The sequence below is a fragment of the Dama dama genome, chromosome 4 (assembly GCF_033118175.1).
Source record: "Dama dama isolate Ldn47 chromosome 4, ASM3311817v1, whole genome shotgun sequence".
NCBI lineage: Eukaryota > Metazoa > Chordata > Mammalia > Artiodactyla > Cervidae > Dama > Dama dama.
This window is the reverse complement of record NC_083684.1, coordinates 69,664,617-69,682,676: the sequence shown is the minus strand read 5'-3', so window position 1 is coordinate 69,682,676 and position 18,060 is coordinate 69,664,617. Positions and strand designations below refer to the sequence as shown.

Sequence of the window (18,060 nt, the reverse complement as noted above, 5' to 3'; positions counted from 1 at the left end):
TGGACATAAGGTAAATATACCCAGATTGAAGTCCTCAGAAGAGAAAAATAGAACACCCATGGGGAAAAGTCTCAGAGATTTGTGGGACACAGAAAGAAGATTCTTTACATGATTAATTGGCAGTCTGAGGATGAAAAAGAGAGAGAGCCAAGGAAGAGTGATATTTGAAGAAAGAGTGATCTAGAAGTTGCCCAGTTGTGTCTTATTTAAATTTTTTGTGTGATTTCATCTTTCTTTTTAAATTTATTTTTATTTTAAAAAGTTATTTATTTTAAATTGAAGGATAATTGTTTTAGAATATTATGTTGGTTTTGGTCATGCATCTACCTGAACCAGCTACAGGTATACATGTGTCCCCTCCCTCTTGAACTTCCCTCCCGCCTCCCGCCCCATCCCACCTCTCTAGGTTGTCACAGAGCACTGGGCTGAGCTCCCTGCATCATACTCCAATTTGAATTCTATCCAACTTTTAATTATCCAATGTGATCTATCTTTGTTTCCCAGGTTGGATCAGCCATCAAGCCACTGCTTCCAGAAGCTCAGAGAAACCCAGGATAAATACAAATAAAAGTGTTCAGTATTTCAGAGTGAATTTATCCAAACTTCAAAGGAAAAATAATATCAATCTTATGAAAACACATTAGTGAGGAAAAGAGCGACTATAACTTATATTCCATATATATATTTGTCGATTTATTTATCAAGTCAAGTGTTAGTTGCTCAGTCGTGTCCAGCTCTTTGCGACCCCATGGACTGTAGCCCATCAGGCTCCTCTGTCCGTGGGATTCTCCAGGCAAGAGTACTGGAGCGGGTTGCCATTTCCTTCTCCAGGGGATCTTTGCAACCCGGGGGTTGAACCTGGGTCTCTTGCATCTCCTGCGTTGGCGGATTCTTTAGGACGGCCCCACCTGGGAAGCCCCAGCGGATACAAACTGCTACATAAACAACAACAGAACAGCAACAAAGCAGAGAGGTTTCTGTTGTTAGACACCCGGAGGGCCAGTATTATTTCCTGATACCCTGACAAAGGAAGACAAAGCTGGAGGACACACACTGCTAGATGTCGGGCCTTCGTGCCGGGCTCGAGTGTCTGGTCCAAGTGTTACGGTCTCCTGCGATACGACACCGGATATCCAACAGCTCAGTGAGGAAAGGATGCTCCTTCCAATAAACTGTCCTGTACTAATCGGATTTCCATATGAAAAACATGTGGACTCTTAGTATACAATACACACACACACACCCAATTATGTCCCAAGGACTGAAGATATAAATCCAAAAAGTACATCTCTAGCTCTGGGAGGAACATACAGAAAATTTCTTCACCCTTTGCAGCAGCAATAAACATAAAATAAAATTAGATAAATGGGATCTAATAAGATTCAGAAATAATCTTTTTCAAAATGCAGCAACGAGAGTGACCCTCAGCTAGGCGAGGAACAAATATTCACAAGGAACACGTCTGACAAAGGACTCGAGCATAACAAGAAAAAGAGAAAGCTTCCTGCTGTTTAGTTTAAAAAAAGTCAATTCAATTATCTAAAATGAGGAAATGAGAAAAATGACTCAAACAGACATTTCACAAAATCGGATGAATATTCAAATGACCAAAAGCCATAGGAAAATGTTCCCAAATGCATTCGTTACCAGAGACATGCAAAGTAATACCACAAAGGTACCACCACCCCTCACAGCAAGGCAAAAATAAGAAGATGGGAAAGCAGAGGGACCAGTGAGGATGTGGGGTAACCAGAATGCTCAGAGTGTGAACTGATGCCATCACTGCGAAACATATTCAGAAGTGCCTACTAGAACTGAATAAATGCACAACACACGGCAATTACAGTCCGAGGTTTATTCCAACAGAAACGCACATATACGCTCACCACTGGACATGAATTGACACATTCAAAGCAACACTTTCCATCCTAATGTAAACTGGAAGCTAAGCAAATGCCTCTTTACACTAGGGGGGATGTACACGTGGTGGTGATTCACACAATAAAACACTCCACAGCACCCAGGGTGTTGGACAAATCTTAAAATATTCGGTTGAGCAGAGGAAGCCACACACACACACACACACACACACACAGAGGCTGCAGAGAATATTCACGCTAAGATAAAGAACTGTAACAGGCACATTTAACCCATGCTGTTGAAGTCAGCAAAGTCATTACCTTTGGAGAGAAGTTACTGGAAAACCTAGGAGTGCTGATTCTGTGAGGATTTGTCAAGCTGTGCATTCTACACGTCCAATTTTAATCTATTACACTTCAGTAAAAGTCAACACACACATACACGGAGACACATCAGAGGAAAACTGCTGAACTCCAAAGGCAAAGTCTTAAAAGCACTGAGAGAAAAAGGACACATTATTTTCAAAGGAGCAATGAGAAGACCTGCAGTCATTTGAAACAAAACTGATTAATGCCATATTTAAGTGCTAAAAAATAAATGCCAACCTAGAACTCTACAGCAGGAGAAAACTTCAAAATTGGAGGTGAGATAAAGACATTAATTTCAGGCAACGAAAAACTGAATTCTTCACCAACAGATGAGCACCAAAAGAAGGCAGTGTGTTCGTCACTTCAGTTGTGTCCAACTCTTTTGAGCCCTATAGACCATAGCCCGTCAGGCTCCTCTGTCCCTGGGATTCTCCCAATCTTTCCCAGCATCAGGGTGTTTTCCAATGAGTCAGTTCTTCACATCAAGTGACCAAAATATTGCTGTTTCAGCTTCAGCATCAGTCCTCCCAATGAATACTCAGGACCGATTTCCTTTAGGATGAACTGGTTGGATTTCCTTGCAGTCCAAGGGACTCTCAAGAGTCTTCTCCAACACCACAGTTCAAAAGCATCAATTCTTCTGTGCTCAGCTTTCTTTATAGTCCAACTCTCACATCCATACATGACCACTGGGAAAACCATAGCCTTGACGAGACGGACCTTTGTTGGCAAAGTATCTGTTTTTGGTGGGATCCGACATTCTCCTGTTGATGGTTGTTGGGCAGCGAGTTGTAGTTTGTGGGGTTCTCACAGGAGAGGAGCTCACATCCGTCTACTCCGCCATCTTGTAGTCAAAGAAATAGAACATTAGTCCACGCTTACTCCGTATCTGATTTCAAACATCATTTTCAAAACTCTACTGGGTCAGAAAGTTAAAAACAACAATGAACACACGTACGTATATACATACACACGCATATATGTATATATGTGGTCACACTGTATTTACAAAAATTCAAGAGAAACTTGAACACGCGATTTTAGATGTTGGCTGCTTTCAGTGAGGAAGGAATAAAGCCTGTTGCGGGAAACCATGGATATAGACAGGATTTTGTCAGTTTTCCTTTTGGATGGGGATGTCACAGAGGGTTTCTTTCCATGTTCTTTTTTTTTTCATTGCGATGGCTTCTCTTGCCGAGGAGCACAGGCTCTAGGGCATGCGGGCTTCAGTAGTTGCGGTTCATGGGCTTAGTTGCCCGCGGGATCTTCCTAGACCAGGGATGGAACCCGTGTCTCTTGCATTGCAAGCCAGGTTCATTACCCACTGGACCACCAGGGAAGTCCTCCCTGTCCTGTTTAATTTTCTTTAAGGCGGCCTTTGGAAACTGCCCAGCAGGGTAATGGGAAATGTGTAACAGTTACGTCTATGAAAGAAAGCAAGTGATCTGTAGCACTCACCAGTTTCTGGGGAGTAAATACAGTGTGGCTCACGTCAAGCTTCAAAAGTGAGATCACTGAACCTGCAGTGGGGGAGGGATGTTCACAGTCAGCTGTTAGGAACTGGCTTGAGCTGGTTGCTCCACACACCACTGAATGCAGCTGTCGAGTGAAACTGTACTAATCCCGGGGCCTAGGGCTGCAGGGCTGCCTGTAAGGAAGCAAAGTTCAGGACGGGTCAGGAGGAAGAGAGAGCGAGCAAGAGGGCAGGAGGGAGGGAGGGAGAGACAGAGACAGAGGGAGACAGAGATAGAGGGAGACAGAGATAGAGGGAGACAGAGAGACGGAGACAGACACTGGCAGAGACAGAAATACAGAGAGAGACAGAGGGAGAGATGGAGATAGAGGGAGACAGAGAGACAGAGAGACTGAGACACAGAGACAATGAGAGACAGGAAGACAGACAGAGGGAGGATAGAGAGACAGAGAGACGCCAGCAGAGACATAAATACAGAGACAGAGGGAAAGGCAGAAATTTTATTTGGCCAACAAATAAGAGGATTTTAGATAAAGCCCTCAATAAAGTTTTTATATGTATCTTACATTGCTCATTATACAGAATTGTAAGATACATTCAGCAACTCACTGACTTTCACCAAGGAAATTATTATCTCTGTAAGTGATACTGAGTCACAATTCTGGTTGAAGTAATCCTGTGAATCTGTACGTGTTTTGGTTGCAGGCTCTCTCTGTGGTGCAGGCTTCTCCCTGCGGTGGCTGCTTTTGTGGTGGGACCCGGGCTCTAGCGTGCTTGGGTTTCAGCAGTTGCAGCAGGCAGGCTCAAGCGGTGTTGCACGGGCTTAGTTGCCCCGTGGCGTGGGGGATCTTCCCAGACTAGGGACCAAGCTAGGGATCAAATGTCCCCGGCGTTGGCAAGCGGATCCTTAACCACTGGACCACCAGGGAAGCGCCACAATTTTTCTTTTTTACGAGAATAATGTACTTACGTATTTAGTATTTAGTAGGTAAAGGAGTATTATATATCATCATCATCATAAGACCTGGTAGTTGAGGAAAGAAGAAAAGTAAAAAAGGTTTTAAAAGCTTTGATATGAGTTTACACTTGTAAAACCAAATCATGGCCAGTTTGGATAGGAGGCTTGGGGCCAAGGTGTAGTTCACGTCAGGGAGTAGTTAGGGGATGAGGGCTGCCTAATATAGCATTGGGTTTCCTGTAGAACAGTTTCAGGAAGCCCTGTTCTTTTCTCAGCCCAGCCCAGGGCAGAACAGAGAGACCCACACAGAGCAGAAAGAAAACTGCTTGGTCCTACCTACTCGCTGAGATACAGAACTGTCAGACTGTTCTGGTCCAACACACCACAGACAGCGCGTTTTTCAGCTTGCTTTGTTTCTGCCTCTGATGTCTTCTTGTTGAGTCGCTCAGTCGTGTCCGACTCTCTGCGACCCCAGGCTCCTCTGTCCATGGGATTCTCCAGGCACGAATACTGGAGTGGGTTGCCGTGCCCTCCTCCAGGGGATCTTCCCAATCCAGGGACTGAACCTAGGTCTCCTGCATTGCAGGCAGAATCTGAACCGTCTGAGCCACCAGGGAAGCCCTGAGGGGAAAACAGAGGTGTGGGCTAATTTGGAAAACTTGAGGTGAGCTTTGCAGCGGAGTCTCCTGGAGACAGGGAGCATGCCCCTGGATACCTCGGCATTGTTGACTCCGATTCTGTGCTGTAGACCTATAGATCCACAGTGGACACGCCCATATTTAATGGCTGCGGTTAATTGTCTGCAAGATATCTGTTAATAAAGCTGATAAAAGCCACTAATGACCATGAGCGAGGGAGAGACACACACAGAGAGGCCAGAAAGACGCAGTTACACGGGGCTGTGTTGGTGTTCATCTCAGTCAGCCAGGGTCATCCTGGTTGACTTGACTCTAGCCTTGACTTCACTAGCCTCACACTTTAGCCTCTAGCCACTACCCTCGGCCAGGTCATGAAACTAAAACTTGATTCATCACTGTCAAGGTGACAGTCAAGTCCAGCATTCAACCTGGCTCCAGGGAATACCGTCTTTTCATTTTGACCACATAACCTTTGCTGAGCTTTCATTTCTTTGAGGCATTTAAGACAACCTTTAAAATACTCCATAAAGCAGTTTTAGTTTTTAAAGTAGTTACGATTGCTTTTTAAATCATTCATTTATTTCTGGCTGTGCTAGGTCTTTGAAGCTGTGTGGGTTTTTCTCTAGTGACAACAGGGGGCTACTCTCTAGTTGCGATGCACTCTGCACTCTTTGTGGTGGCTTCTCTTGTTCTGGAATACAGGCTCTAGGGCACAGGCTCAATAGTAACGGCACACGGGCTTAGCTGCTCTGCAATATGTGGGATCTTCCCGGACCAGGGATTGAATCTGTGTCTCTTGCACTGGCAGGCGGATTCTTCACCACTGAGCTATCAATAAGACAGTTATTATTTTAAGATGCAGTGTGGTCCGTAGATTTAGGCTGATATTTGACAGAAAATCTAGCACAGTTATTCTTTACTTATTAAGAATTTCAGGGGTAGGCAGCCGCAAGGCTTTTTCAGCAATTCCAGGAGTTCCTACAAACCTTAGATCTTGTATTCTTTCACCTCAGTGTGTTCAGTATCTCTGCTGTTGTAGTCAAGCTTGTTGCCTCATGGCTGCAAGATGGCTGTTGCAGCTCCAGATATCACATCATCATCATATAGCTGCTCATGGACAGGATTAAAAGAGGCAAACGTCTTATGAGACCCTCTGTTAATAAGAGAGAAATGTGACTCCAGAAACCCTGATATATTCCACATTAAGTATCATTGACCATCCACGGTCTTGTGGCCCCCTCTGGACCAGTCACTGCAAATGGGATTGTTGGATTGCCTTAGACCCAAACTGCATCCTCTCCACTCCCCCTTCTCCAGTCCAGGGTCGGAGCACAGCCCCTCAGATAGAACTAGGTTTCTGTTAATAGGAGACTGAGCCCCGGCTGCTGTGTAGACCACCATCACAGTCTGGCAGAGCTCCCCCTGGGAGAAGCAGCTGTTCCCTGGCCTCGGGGACAGAAGACAAGGGATTCCACGACGGGGCTCCTGTCCTGCGGGCTCCGTGTGTGCACACGCCCTCCCATCCCCCGGCCCTGCTCTCATTTCAGCACCCAGCTGGGGGCCCCACCGGGTCCCAAGCCCAGGGCCAGGTCCCGAGGTCTGTCTCTCCATCACTCAGCTCTGGGATTTTGTGTGTGCTCATGGGCCAGCCCTGCCTCCCCCGGTTCCAGCACCGCCCGGAAACGGGCAGAGAACCCACGTGATAAGATATTTTTAATGCACTCGATCCCTCCGGGAATGTACCATATATCGCAATATTAAACACTCAGAGGAGGATGTCGGGGTTCTCCAATTTCAATACGAGGAACTGTTGGCATAAAGTGATGTAACTCTTTGTCCAAGAACAGAGTCGGGACTGACGGTCAAGCCAGCGTGCTGCACAAAGCGTGTTCTGCTCACGGGTGGAGAATGGGGCTCCCCCCTCGGGGTGCACCCGGAGAGAAGTTGAACCTCGTGGGGGCCCAGAGGGAGGAACAGCTAAGGGGCGCTGCGGCCCCTGAGCGGGAAGTGTGCCGGGCGGGGAGGGCGCTCTTCCCCTTTGTGTGAGGCTGTTGGTGTGGAAACGGCCCCAGAGAGGCCCCGTGGCACATCCCCTTCTCCCGCGGGCTGCAGGCTCCGTCCCTCAGCACCGACTCCAGGACGCCCCGGGACAGGGCTGGGCCATGGCGCCCGGGCCCTCCACCCTCCTGGGCCTGGGTGAGTCCGGGGGTGCCGGGGCCAGATTCCAGGGGCAGAGGGGCTCCGCTCAGCCCTGACTCCAGCCCAGGAGACGCCCGGGTCCTGGGGGGCAGCACGGTTCCCCCTCCATCCCCAGGGGCGCCCTCAGCTTTGGCCCAGACCGAAGTGACGAAGTGACTGGGAAGGTTCGGTCCTGGACGTGGGGTCAGGTGTGGGGTGAGTGCAGACTGAGCCAGGCTGGCCTGGAGGAGGGTTGGGGTTGTCTGAGATTACTTCAGAGAGAGGAGACGTCTTGTATTCAGATGTAATGTTGGGGGGGGGGCGTTGGGACATCATGGGAAGACGCCCGCCCACCCCACGGCTCCTGGAGGCCCTGGGACTGCAGCCCATGAGGAAACCACGAGGCGGGCATCTTCTCACTAGCGCTTCTCTTCCAGCGCTCTGTCTGGCCCAGATGGCCTACACTCAGCAGGGTGAGTCTCCCCCAAACCCCTATCTCCCCAGGGCGGACCTCGATGAGAGCGGAGTGGACCCTGGGGGTCTGGGGGCCTTGGCTTATACCCCGAGATGCTAACAGCCCTAGTGCGGGACCCTGGCCCGGGTCTCCCCTGTCCCCTCTCTGCCCTTGATGGCCCCACAGGGACGACCCAACCCTCAGGACTGGGCTGAGCCCGCGAGGTCACCCCCCGCGAGCCCAGACCGCCCCCCGCAGCCCCAGGCAGAGAACAGCACTTGCCCTGGCAGACAGCCCCGCCATCTCCTCCAGCCTTCCCTGGACACTCCCCCGTGAGGCTGCCCCTCTCCTCCAGCCTCCCCTGCACACCCCCGTGAGGCGAGGCTGGCCACTCACTGGGTTTTCTTTCACTTTCTGAATCTCCCCGCCCAGCCCGGCCCTCCCCACGGTGACCCCTCCGCCCTGCCCTTCAGCCCAGACCGTCCTCCACGTCTGCTCAGCTCAGGAACCCCCTCCCTCGACCCCCGAGGGGGCAGCTCGGCCTCCCGTCTGCCCCCCTCCCTGAGATTCCCACACTCACCCCCAGGGCACGCATCACCGCCCATACCCATGGGTTCGCACAACATTTGTGAACGTCTGTCATCCCTCTGGACTGTCAGCCCCAAGGGGGCAGGCGCCGGGGTGTTTCCTGTATTTGTGAAACCAGAGGCACATGCAGGCATCAGTAAATGGATGGGCGGGACTAGATGTGGTGGAAAGAAAGAGGGGGGGTGAGGGGTGAGGGAGGGGGTGTGGGAGGGGGTGAGGGAGGGGAGGTCTCCCAGTCTGTGTTGCTGAGTCTGAAGGGCAGCCGCCTGTCCTGGGTGTGAAAGTGTGAGGTAAGGGGAACAGTCTGCAGGACAGGGAAGTGAAGGGTGTGTGTGTATGCAGGTGCTTGTGTGTGTGTGTATGTGGGCAGGTGTGTGTGTATATGGGTGTATGTGTATGTGGGCAGATGTGTGTGTGTACGTGTGTGTGTAGTGTGTATCTGTGTGTATATGCGGGTGCATGTGTGTGTGTATGTCGGCAGGTGTGTGTGTGTGCAGGTGTGTGCATGTGCATGTGTATATGTGGGTGTGTGTCTGTATATGTGTGTGCACATGTGTATGTGTGTGTATGTGCATGGGTGCATGTGTGTGCAGGGGTGTGTGGGTGTGTGTATGTGCACGTGTATATGTGGGTGTGTGGATGTGTGTGCACACGTGTACACGTGTGTATGTGCGTGCGTGTGTGTGCGTGCGTGTATGTGCATGTGTGTGGAGGAGTTGGAGCACAGGTCTGGTCCCACATTCCCTGGCGGGTGAGGGTCGCTGTGTCCAGGGTGAGTCTGCAGAGACCATCCCTGGGTTTTCTCAGCATTCTCTGCCTCCATCCCAGTGTATTTCTGTGTCCTTGTCACTGAGGCTTCTGGAAACCCCATGTATCTCAACCGGGTGGGGGTGCGGTGGGGGGTGTGGTGGGGGCTTGCAGCACTGAAGCAGGAGGTTGGCTTCAGAGTCAGTTAAGTCCCCACAGAGGCAGGGGCCAGCCAAGCTCACTCCTCACTCACTCACTCACGTTGTTGTCTTTATTTGGAGGTTAGGTGTGGTTTCAGGAGGTGCACACAGGTGTCAAGTTGATGCTGTGGGGGATGGTGGAATTTGTGGTATTTAATTTTGTGTCTCCTCGGCTGGCCCATGGTCATTTACGTGGTCAAACATTCTGGGTGTGTCTGCAAGGATGTTTTGGGATGGTCTTAACATTTAAATCATTGGGTTTTATCCACAATGTGGGTGGACCTCATCCATCCGCTGATAGCCTGGACTGAACAAAAGCCTGGCCTCCCCTGAGCGAGGTGGCTATGCCAGCAGACTGCCTCTGAACCTGAACCACAGCACCCGCTCTCCTGGTCTCCAGCCGGTGACCACCCTTCAGATTCTGGGCTCGCCCGGGTGCTGCGGAGTGGACACAGGGACCCTCACCCCCTGGGGCTGATGGGACCAGAGCTGTGCTCCAGGTCCTCCACACACACACCCCTGCACACACCCCCACACCTGCACACACCTGCACACACACATACACACCCCACACACCCCTGCACACACCGACACCTGCACACACCCACACCCATACACACCCCCCACATGCACACACCCACACCCATACACACCCCCCACATTCACACACCCACACCCATACATACCCCCCCATACACATGCACACAACACTGACACCTGCACAGACCCACACCCATACACACCCCCCTACACACATACACACCCCACACACCCCTGCACACAACACTGACACCTGCACACACCCACACCCACACACACCCCCCCACATGCACACACCTGCACACATACACCTCCCCACACACCTGCACACACCTGCACACACACATACACACCCCACACACCCCTGCACACACCCCCACATGCACACACCCACACCCATACACACACCCCCACATGCACACACCCACACCCATACACACCCCCCACACACCTGCACACACCTGCACACATACACCCCCCACACACCTGCACACATGCATACACACATACCTGCACACACACACACACACACACACCGCACACACACAGCCCCCCACATTCATACCCACACCCCAAGCCCCCCACATACATACACACACCCATACACATACACCCATCCACATCCCCCCCACGCACATGCACATGTACACCCTCCCTGCACACACACAAATCTGCATACACACACATACCCATACACACCCCTACACACATACACACCCCCACACACCCACACACATATATACCTGCACGCACATACACCCACACACACACCTGCACACACACACACACACACACATATATACACCCATCCCCCCCACACTTGCACATACACCTACCCCCACACACACAATCTCTCCCAGGACAGGCAGCTGCCCTTCCCTTCAGACCCAGCCCAGGTCACTCCTACCCACTCAGAGCCCTGCTTTCCTCGTCCCAGGAATGACCCGCTCATTCCCACCCTGGGTCCCCTCCCCCCCTCTCTGGAGTGGCTGTGGGCAGGGAGGGAGCCGCCCCCACCCCCAGCAGACATGTCCAGGCCCTCAGCTGTTCTGTCACCTCCCATGTCACCCTAAGCGAGATGTGACCAAGTCTCAGGGTCCTTACGTCAATGGGAAACTAACTGCAGTGACGGGAATTCACCTGCTCCTGGGGCAGGCGTGGGGGTGGGGCTGTCCACTGCGGGCGTGATGGGAGCATTCTGAAACTGGATTGTGGTGAACGTTGTACAACTTTGCAAGTTTCCAAAAAGAAAAAGAAGCAAGAGAGTAAATTGTGTCGTGTGGTGATCTCCACTGAATTGTGTTGTTCAGTTCAGTTCAGTCGCTCAGTGGTGTCCGACTCTTTGCGACCCCATGGACTGCAGCACACCAGGCCTCCTTGTCCATCACCAACTCCTGGAGTTTCCTCAAACTCACGTCCATTGAGTCAGTGATGCCATCCAGCCATCTCATCCTCTGTCGTCCCCTTCTCCTCCTGCCCCCAATCCCTCCCAGCATCAGGGTCTTTTCCAATAGTCAGCTTTTCCCATCAGGTGGCCAAAGTATTGGAGTTTTAGCTTCAGCATCAGTCCTTCCAATGAACACCCAGGACTGATCTGCTTTAGGATGGACTGGTTGGATCTCCTTGCAGTCCAAGGGACTCTCAGGAGTCTTCTCCAACACCACAGTTCAAAAGCATCAATTATTCTGCACTCAGCTTTCTTCACTGTCCAACTCCCACATCCATACATGACCGCTGGAAAAACCATAGCCTTGACCCGATGGACCTTTCTTGACGTTTGGTGGTGTGTGGTGATGCTCACCAAAGTGACTGGATTGTGTTGTGTGGTGATTCTCCACTACGATGAGTGGGTTGTGTTGTGTGCTGATTCTCCCCTAAGATGAGGGAACTGCGTCGTGTGCTGGTCTCTTCGGGACCGACTGTGGGGTCCTGCTCTCCCCTCCCAGGGACCCTGCCCAGACCCTCCATCTCAGCTGAGCCGGGCTCCATGGTGCCCTGGGGGCGGCCAGTGAGCATCGTGTGCCAGGGCCCTGCCGGGGTTAGGAGCTTCCGCCTGGAGAAGGACAATAGATCCGACTACAAGGATGTGGGTATCACGTCCCGAGGTGAACAGGAGACCGTGGCTAGATTCCGCATCACCGCCCTGCATGAAGACGCAGTCGGACGTTATCAGTGCATCTATGAAGCAGAGTCCGGCTGGTCTGAGCGCAGCGAGGCCCTGAGCCTGGAGGGGACCGCGGAGGTGGTCTCTGCCCTGCCCACAGGTGTGCCCGGGGCCCCGCTGCGCCCTCTGCCCCCACCCCCGCCTCCGGCCCCGCCGCGCCCTCTGCCCACCGCCCCACCCCCGCCCCGGGGCCCCGCTGCGCCCTCTGCCCACCGCCCCACCCCCGCCCCCGGGCCCTCTGCCTCTGTCCCCTATGCCCACGCGTCCCCTGCCTCCACGCCTGGCTCAGCTCCCTGAGCCTGGTCTCACCGGGCAAGTCAGGGACCCCTGACCAGGGCTGGATGGCGCTTCAGGGCACCTTTGGGGTGAGGCCGTCCGTGTCCTGTGTGTGGTCAGCCCCCAGGGTGTCCTGGAGTCGGGGTCCATCCAGCACACTCTGACCACCCCCTCAGAGGAGGTCACCATGAAGAGTCTGGGCAGTGATGCGGGGCACAGCTCCGGGAGGTGCAGAGGGTGTGACCCCAGCGCGATGGAGCAGGGGGGCTCCGCCATGCCTGGCCCCGGCCCCATTTTCTCAGGAGTCTCGGGGTGTTGTCCGGGGTTGAGTGAAGGCCGTGGGTGGCCGGAGGTCGGATGCTCAGGATGGAGAGGCGCCAGGCTGAGTGGGACAGACCCTGGGCAGCCCACACACAGCACCAGCCCTTCTCCTGTCCCCCCACCGTCACAGGACCCCCTGGAGGCGGCAGCTCCTCCACCGCTCAGTGCTGCTCCTCCGCTGGTGAGTAGCTGACCCCCGCCTGGAGGGGTGTCTGGGGGGGCGGGATCTGTGCTGGGATCAGGGCGCAGCCCTCTCCCGGGCTTGGCTCAGGAACTGTGGGATGTCAGCACCGGCTGGCAGGCGCAGGGCACCGGGGTGTCTCTGACTCCTAAGCACCCCAGGAACAGCACCCACGAGGCTGGATGACCCTGCACCGGGCCCCTGATGGAGTCATACCAGGACGGCCCATCGTGGGTGGCACTTCCGGGACCTTCTCAGAGCCTCCGCCCCTTTTCCTATGCAGAAAGGAGCTTGCAGGTTCTTGTCCAAAGGCCCAGGGATTGGAAGGGAGGAACCAGCCCAGAGCAGCCAGACTGGACCCCAAACTCGGGGGTTTAGCCGCTGCTCCGCACCGCCCCCTTGTGGTCAGGTCCAAGGCGGGCCCGGCTCCGCGCTGAGAGAGGGACAGGGGGCTGGGAGCCAAAGGAAGGGACCGCTGATGGTTATGCCTGAGCAGCCCAGAGGGCAGACCTGCCCTCCCGGAAGGCCCTGAACCCGCCACGTGTAGTCCAGCTCAGCCCCCTTCCATCTCGCTCCCTCCCTCCCATTTCACGCTGTGGAGACTCATGTCCAGAGCAGAACCCATCACCGAGACTGCCTGGATCCAGTCCCGCCCTCCGCAGCTCTGGGCCCCGGAGCAAATCGAATCACCCAAACCTTCCACGTTCCTTGTTGCTCGTGTGCAAAACTGGGAGTAAATGCACCGACGCCGCAGCACTGCCTGAGCCTGGAGAAGTGCTGATCTTACTCATACGAGGAAATATTTTCTTCCCTCCTCGTGGTGTGTGCTCTTTGGGGAAAGAGGGAGAAAATGGGCTTTGGTGTTGGTAGTATTCCAGCTCTGCCAATGCACTGTGGACACAGGGCTTCAGCTCTCAGACCCGGCTTTGTAAAGCAGGGGATGGCAAGTCCCAAGCCACAGGACTGGTGTGCGTGTGAGAGCTCTATATGTGAGTGTGAACACCACAAGCACCCAGCAAGTGTTTGGGGGGGCGGTATGCAGCAGGTGCCCCATAAGGGCGTACTGCTGATAATCTGATTCCACCCTCCCAGCTCCCACAGGCCTGTCGACGGAGCAGGTTTATATTCTCATCGGGGTCTCTGTGGCCTTTCTCCTTTGTCTCTTCCTCCTGGTCCTTCTCCTCCTCCATCGTCAGCACCGGAGAAAACGAGGTAGTCTCAGGGACAGGGTGGGGTGGCCGGGCAGGCCATTTGGGGGTGCTGGAAAGAAGGCTTCTCTTCTTAATTCACACCTGACTCTCCTCAGGGCGGCCCAGAAGCAAAGACGAGGAGCAGAGACACCAGGGGAGGTGAGGAACCTGGTGATGACTTCCCAGTCCACCTGTCCTCTGCCCCCAGACAGCCCTCAGGGCTCACATGTTCTTTCTCCTCAGGCTCAGCCCAGCTGTGGATATCCTAGATGGGACCCCAGGTAAAGACAAGGATGGGGGACAGGTCTGGGGGGGAAGCAGGGGTTCAGGCCATGCAGGAAGCAGTGTGGGGTGAAGAATTCCAGGATGTTGCAGGTGGGGAGGAGATGAAATATGAAGCTGTGAGGTCAGGCATGTGTGTCTCCTAAGCTCCACCTCAGAGAACTGAGCCTTTGTCCTCCTCCCCTTCAGATGTGGCCAGCGCTGACAGATTTCCTGACGTGGACGGAGAGGTGGGCGCCTCGGTAAGTGCTTGCATTCATCAGCTAGTGCTCTGAACCAAAGCCTCTGGAATTTAGCAGCTTAACAGAATCATCTCAGGTTCTTGGGCCAGGAACTTGGAATCGCATCAGCTGGGTAGTTCTGGCCTCATGGTCTGTTCTGAGGTTGCCATCAAGATGCTGAGCAGGGCTGCATTCATCAGAGGCTTGACTGGGGCTGGAAGATCCACTTCCATGATGCTCACTCCCCCGGCAGTGGGCAGGACCTCACATCCTCACCACACGGGCTTCTCACGGTGGTCAGACTCCCCCAGAGGGAGGGACCCCAAGAGAGAGGAACAGAAGCCACACTATCTTCTGTGTCCTCACTGTGGAGGTAACATGCCCTCACTCTGCCACCCGAACCCACCCTGCCTCTTTATCCTCAGACCCCTGCTGCAGGAGGCCCCCAAGATGTGACCTATGCCCAGCTGAACCACAAGCCCCTCACCCAGAGGGCGGCCAGAGCTGTGTCCCCGCCATCCACAGAGCCCCTGGCCGAGTCCAGCACGTATGCAACCATTGCCAGACATTGACCCCGTACCCACCTGGCCTCTGCCCTAAATATGCAGGAAGTCACACTTGCAAAAGCCTGAAGTGGACATTGGGATGGTTTCCCTGTGGAATGATTCCTTTCTGGAAAGACATCCAGTCAATTCTCCTGCAGGCAAGAGCTGGAGTCCTGAGACCCCACATTAACTCCTAGGAGATTCATTAACCATGTGGCCCCTCCCACAAGCAACTAGCTCCTTGGAGAGAAGATGTAGCACTTGTTTCAAGAGACCCAGCTATGGTGTTTGTTGGCTGTTTCCAGAGACCCAGGTATGGTGCTTGGCTGTTTCCAGAGACCCAGGTATGGTGCTTGGCTGTTTCCAGAGACCCAGCTATGTCCCTACAGCTGCCCAGTGGACTTCAGACATGTCCTGTGAATCTTCCACTGGCCCTGGAGATCTGTTTTGTGTTCTCAGCTGACTCTACAAACCTTCCTAGAGTTCGGGTGGGGATCTTGAATCTGGGCTGCACTCAGGCGGCTGGTAGCTGATGCCCAGTTTTCAGGCTCACACTTCACCTTGTTCATCAGTCAATGTTCTCACAGGTCCAAGTGCGTCAGCCCTTCATGCAGCGCTGGGTACACAGGTTCTCGGTCCCAGTCTCTGCCTCCACCGTCCCCCAAAACTCAGTGAGGGAAACAAGACAAAAACAAGACAATCAGTGTTTTCTGACCCAAGAGTGTGTCTGAGGGGACTTGTGTCTGGATGTAGGCACAGAGCTGCCCTACCAGTATACAGCTCCCATCCCTTCACAAGCACACAGCCATGCATGCACAAATGCACTCTTATGTACCCAAACACACCTGCACAGTGTAAAGGGTGTACATGCATACATACCCCCTGAATGCACATATACACACACAGACATGTATGCACACACTGTACACACGCATACACTCATGCAGACACCCACATGAGTGGACACGATGGGCTGGCCGAGGGAGCTCATGAGGCCATGACTGCACAGGGAGGGCCCCTCAGGCTTTAGGTCCACCCCGAGGAACAGGCAGGCCCCCATCTCCCACCCCCCGCCCCCCGCCAGTTCATCCCCACTGGACGCCATGCATTCCCCAAACACGAGAGGGCCCAGCAGCTGTAGGACACTGTCCTTGACCTGACCTTCACCCCTCACCAGGCTAATGCCCGTCAGATTTGGGATTGGAGGCCATTCATCCCAACAAGCATATAAGTGTTGCTGTAACAAATTACTACTCACATAGCGGCACCAAACAATGCAGCGTATTACCCTACAGTCCAGGACGTCAGAAGTCTGAGACCAGTTACAAGAGACTGAAATCCGGGGTGGGCAGGGCTGTGTTCCTTCTGGAGTCTCCAGGGAAGGCTCCATTCCATTACTTTTTGCAGCATCTGGGGGCCGTCTGCACTCCTTGGCTCATGGCCCCCCTTCCTCCATCTTCGGCTTCTCCCTCTGACTAGGACTCCTGCTTCTGTGGTCACCTCTCACCTCCTCACTCTCTGACCCTCCTGCTTCTCTCTTGTAAGAACCCTGGTGATTACATTGGGTCCACCTAGAATATCCAAGGTCATCTCCCCTGCAATAACCTTAAGACTGAGCCTTAACTCGGTCACACCTGTAACGACCCCTTTTGCACCTAAGGTAACACAGAAGCTAAGGTAACACAGCAGCTGGTTCCTGTCTACCTGAGTGGGTGTCCATCCGCAGCACCACCTCCATTCGTGGGCTCCTCTGGGCTTGAATGCCTCACTCTGAATTCTACGCATCTCCTTGCAGGGATGTTTCCTTCTGTTTCCACTAGCTTGTGAAAGAATGAATTCCTGAGAATCTATTTCCTGTGTCCCTAGAACCTCCATGTAAGAGGAGGTCGGGTAGGAAGCAGGGGAGACTAGAAGCACGCCCACCGTGTGACCCGCAGGTGCCCATAGGGCCAGGTGGGCCCGTGTGGCAGGACGGTGGCTGCCTAGCACCGTGTCCTCCCTTCCTGGGCTCCCAGCGAGACGATCTCCCAGCCTCCTTGCGGTTATGTGTGTCCTGGGATGGCGTTCACAGTGAGCCTGTGCATGGAGCTACTTCCAGGCCTGGCCCCGAGCCCTCCCTCACGAGATGCTCACTGTTGGTCCTTCTGCTGGCGAATGCAGATGCCCTGGGCGACCTTGGCGGCACACACCGAGTGTGGTGCCTGGCTGCCTGGACGCCGTGGAGTACAGCTCCCCGTACCTCTTGTATTAGGCCTGTTCCGGGTTCTGGTAAAGTTGATGCTTTAACAGGTGTGATACAGGCATATTCTGGTGTGAACATAATAAAGGGAAACCTTTAAAACGGAGCTGGGAAGCCTAGAGGGGCGCTCTCTCGCCTCTCCCCTCTGTTGCAGCTTACTTTACATTTCTGGGCAGGAAGACAGTTATCTTACTAGGCAGCAGCAGAAGGATGATTTTCTCCTGGCCCAGCAACAGTCCAGCCAATGAGAAAGAGCAATAGCTCAGCTAATGAGAAACGGCAACAACTCAGCCAATGAGAAAATAGCAACAGCTCAGCCAATGAGAAACAACCATAGCCCAGCCAATGAGAAACAGCCACAGCCTTGCCAAAGAGAAAAAAAGCCACAGCCCAGCCAATAAGAAGCAGCCACATCCCAGCCAACGAGAAAGCATCAGTGACCTGAATGCTTGCTTTTCTTCAAGGGGCTTTGATTCAAAGCAGCCTCTTCCAGCTTCCTCCTTTTTCTCTGTTAAGTAACATTCCTCTCCTTTGTTCTCTGGATTTGACTGTAGTTTGCCATAGTTTGAATGTCCTGAATTGCAATCCCTCTGCCATTCCTAAATAAACTCATACTAATGGATAAAACAATAACAA

At 53.2% G+C, this 18,060-nt stretch overlaps 1 protein-coding gene and 1 long non-coding RNA gene across 7 annotated transcripts; one reads left to right on the top strand and one right to left on the bottom strand.

The window, feature by feature from the left end:
• Positions 1–1,628: 1,628 nt before the first annotated feature.
• LOC133054906 (uncharacterized) lies at positions 1,629–8,666 on the bottom strand. 4 transcript variants are annotated; one of them, XR_009692536.1, is made up of 6 exons: positions 8,511–8,666; positions 6,285–6,451; positions 5,001–5,281; positions 4,673–4,726; positions 3,687–3,876; positions 1,629–3,072 (listed from the first exon to the last, which is right to left on the bottom strand). It is a non-coding gene; the product is annotated as an uncharacterized LOC133054906 (long non-coding RNA). The 4 variants fall into 4 exon arrangements; XR_009692535.1 differs by having other exon boundaries at positions 4,997–5,281; positions 6,285–6,405; positions 8,511–8,665; XR_009692533.1 differs by having other exon boundaries at positions 4,997–5,281; positions 8,511–8,660.
• Positions 7,127–18,060, top strand: LOC133054905 (leukocyte-associated immunoglobulin-like receptor 1). 3 transcript variants are annotated; one of them, XM_061140309.1, is made up of 9 exons: positions 7,133–7,494; positions 7,914–7,949; positions 11,952–12,269; positions 12,897–12,947; positions 14,040–14,159; positions 14,254–14,296; positions 14,381–14,418; positions 14,609–14,661; positions 15,066–18,060. In XM_061140309.1, exons 1-9 carry the CDS (start codon positions 7,461–7,463, stop codon positions 15,210–15,212), a joined length of 840 nt encoding a protein of 279 aa, XP_060996292.1. In that variant the 5' UTR covers positions 7,133–7,460; the 3' UTR covers positions 15,213–18,060. The 3 variants fall into 3 exon arrangements, with proteins under 3 accessions (XP_060996294.1, XP_060996292.1, XP_060996293.1); XM_061140310.1 differs by lacking the exon at positions 7,133–7,494 and adding an exon at positions 7,526–7,692; XM_061140311.1 differs by lacking the exon at positions 12,897–12,947 and having other exon boundaries at positions 7,127–7,494; positions 14,049–14,159.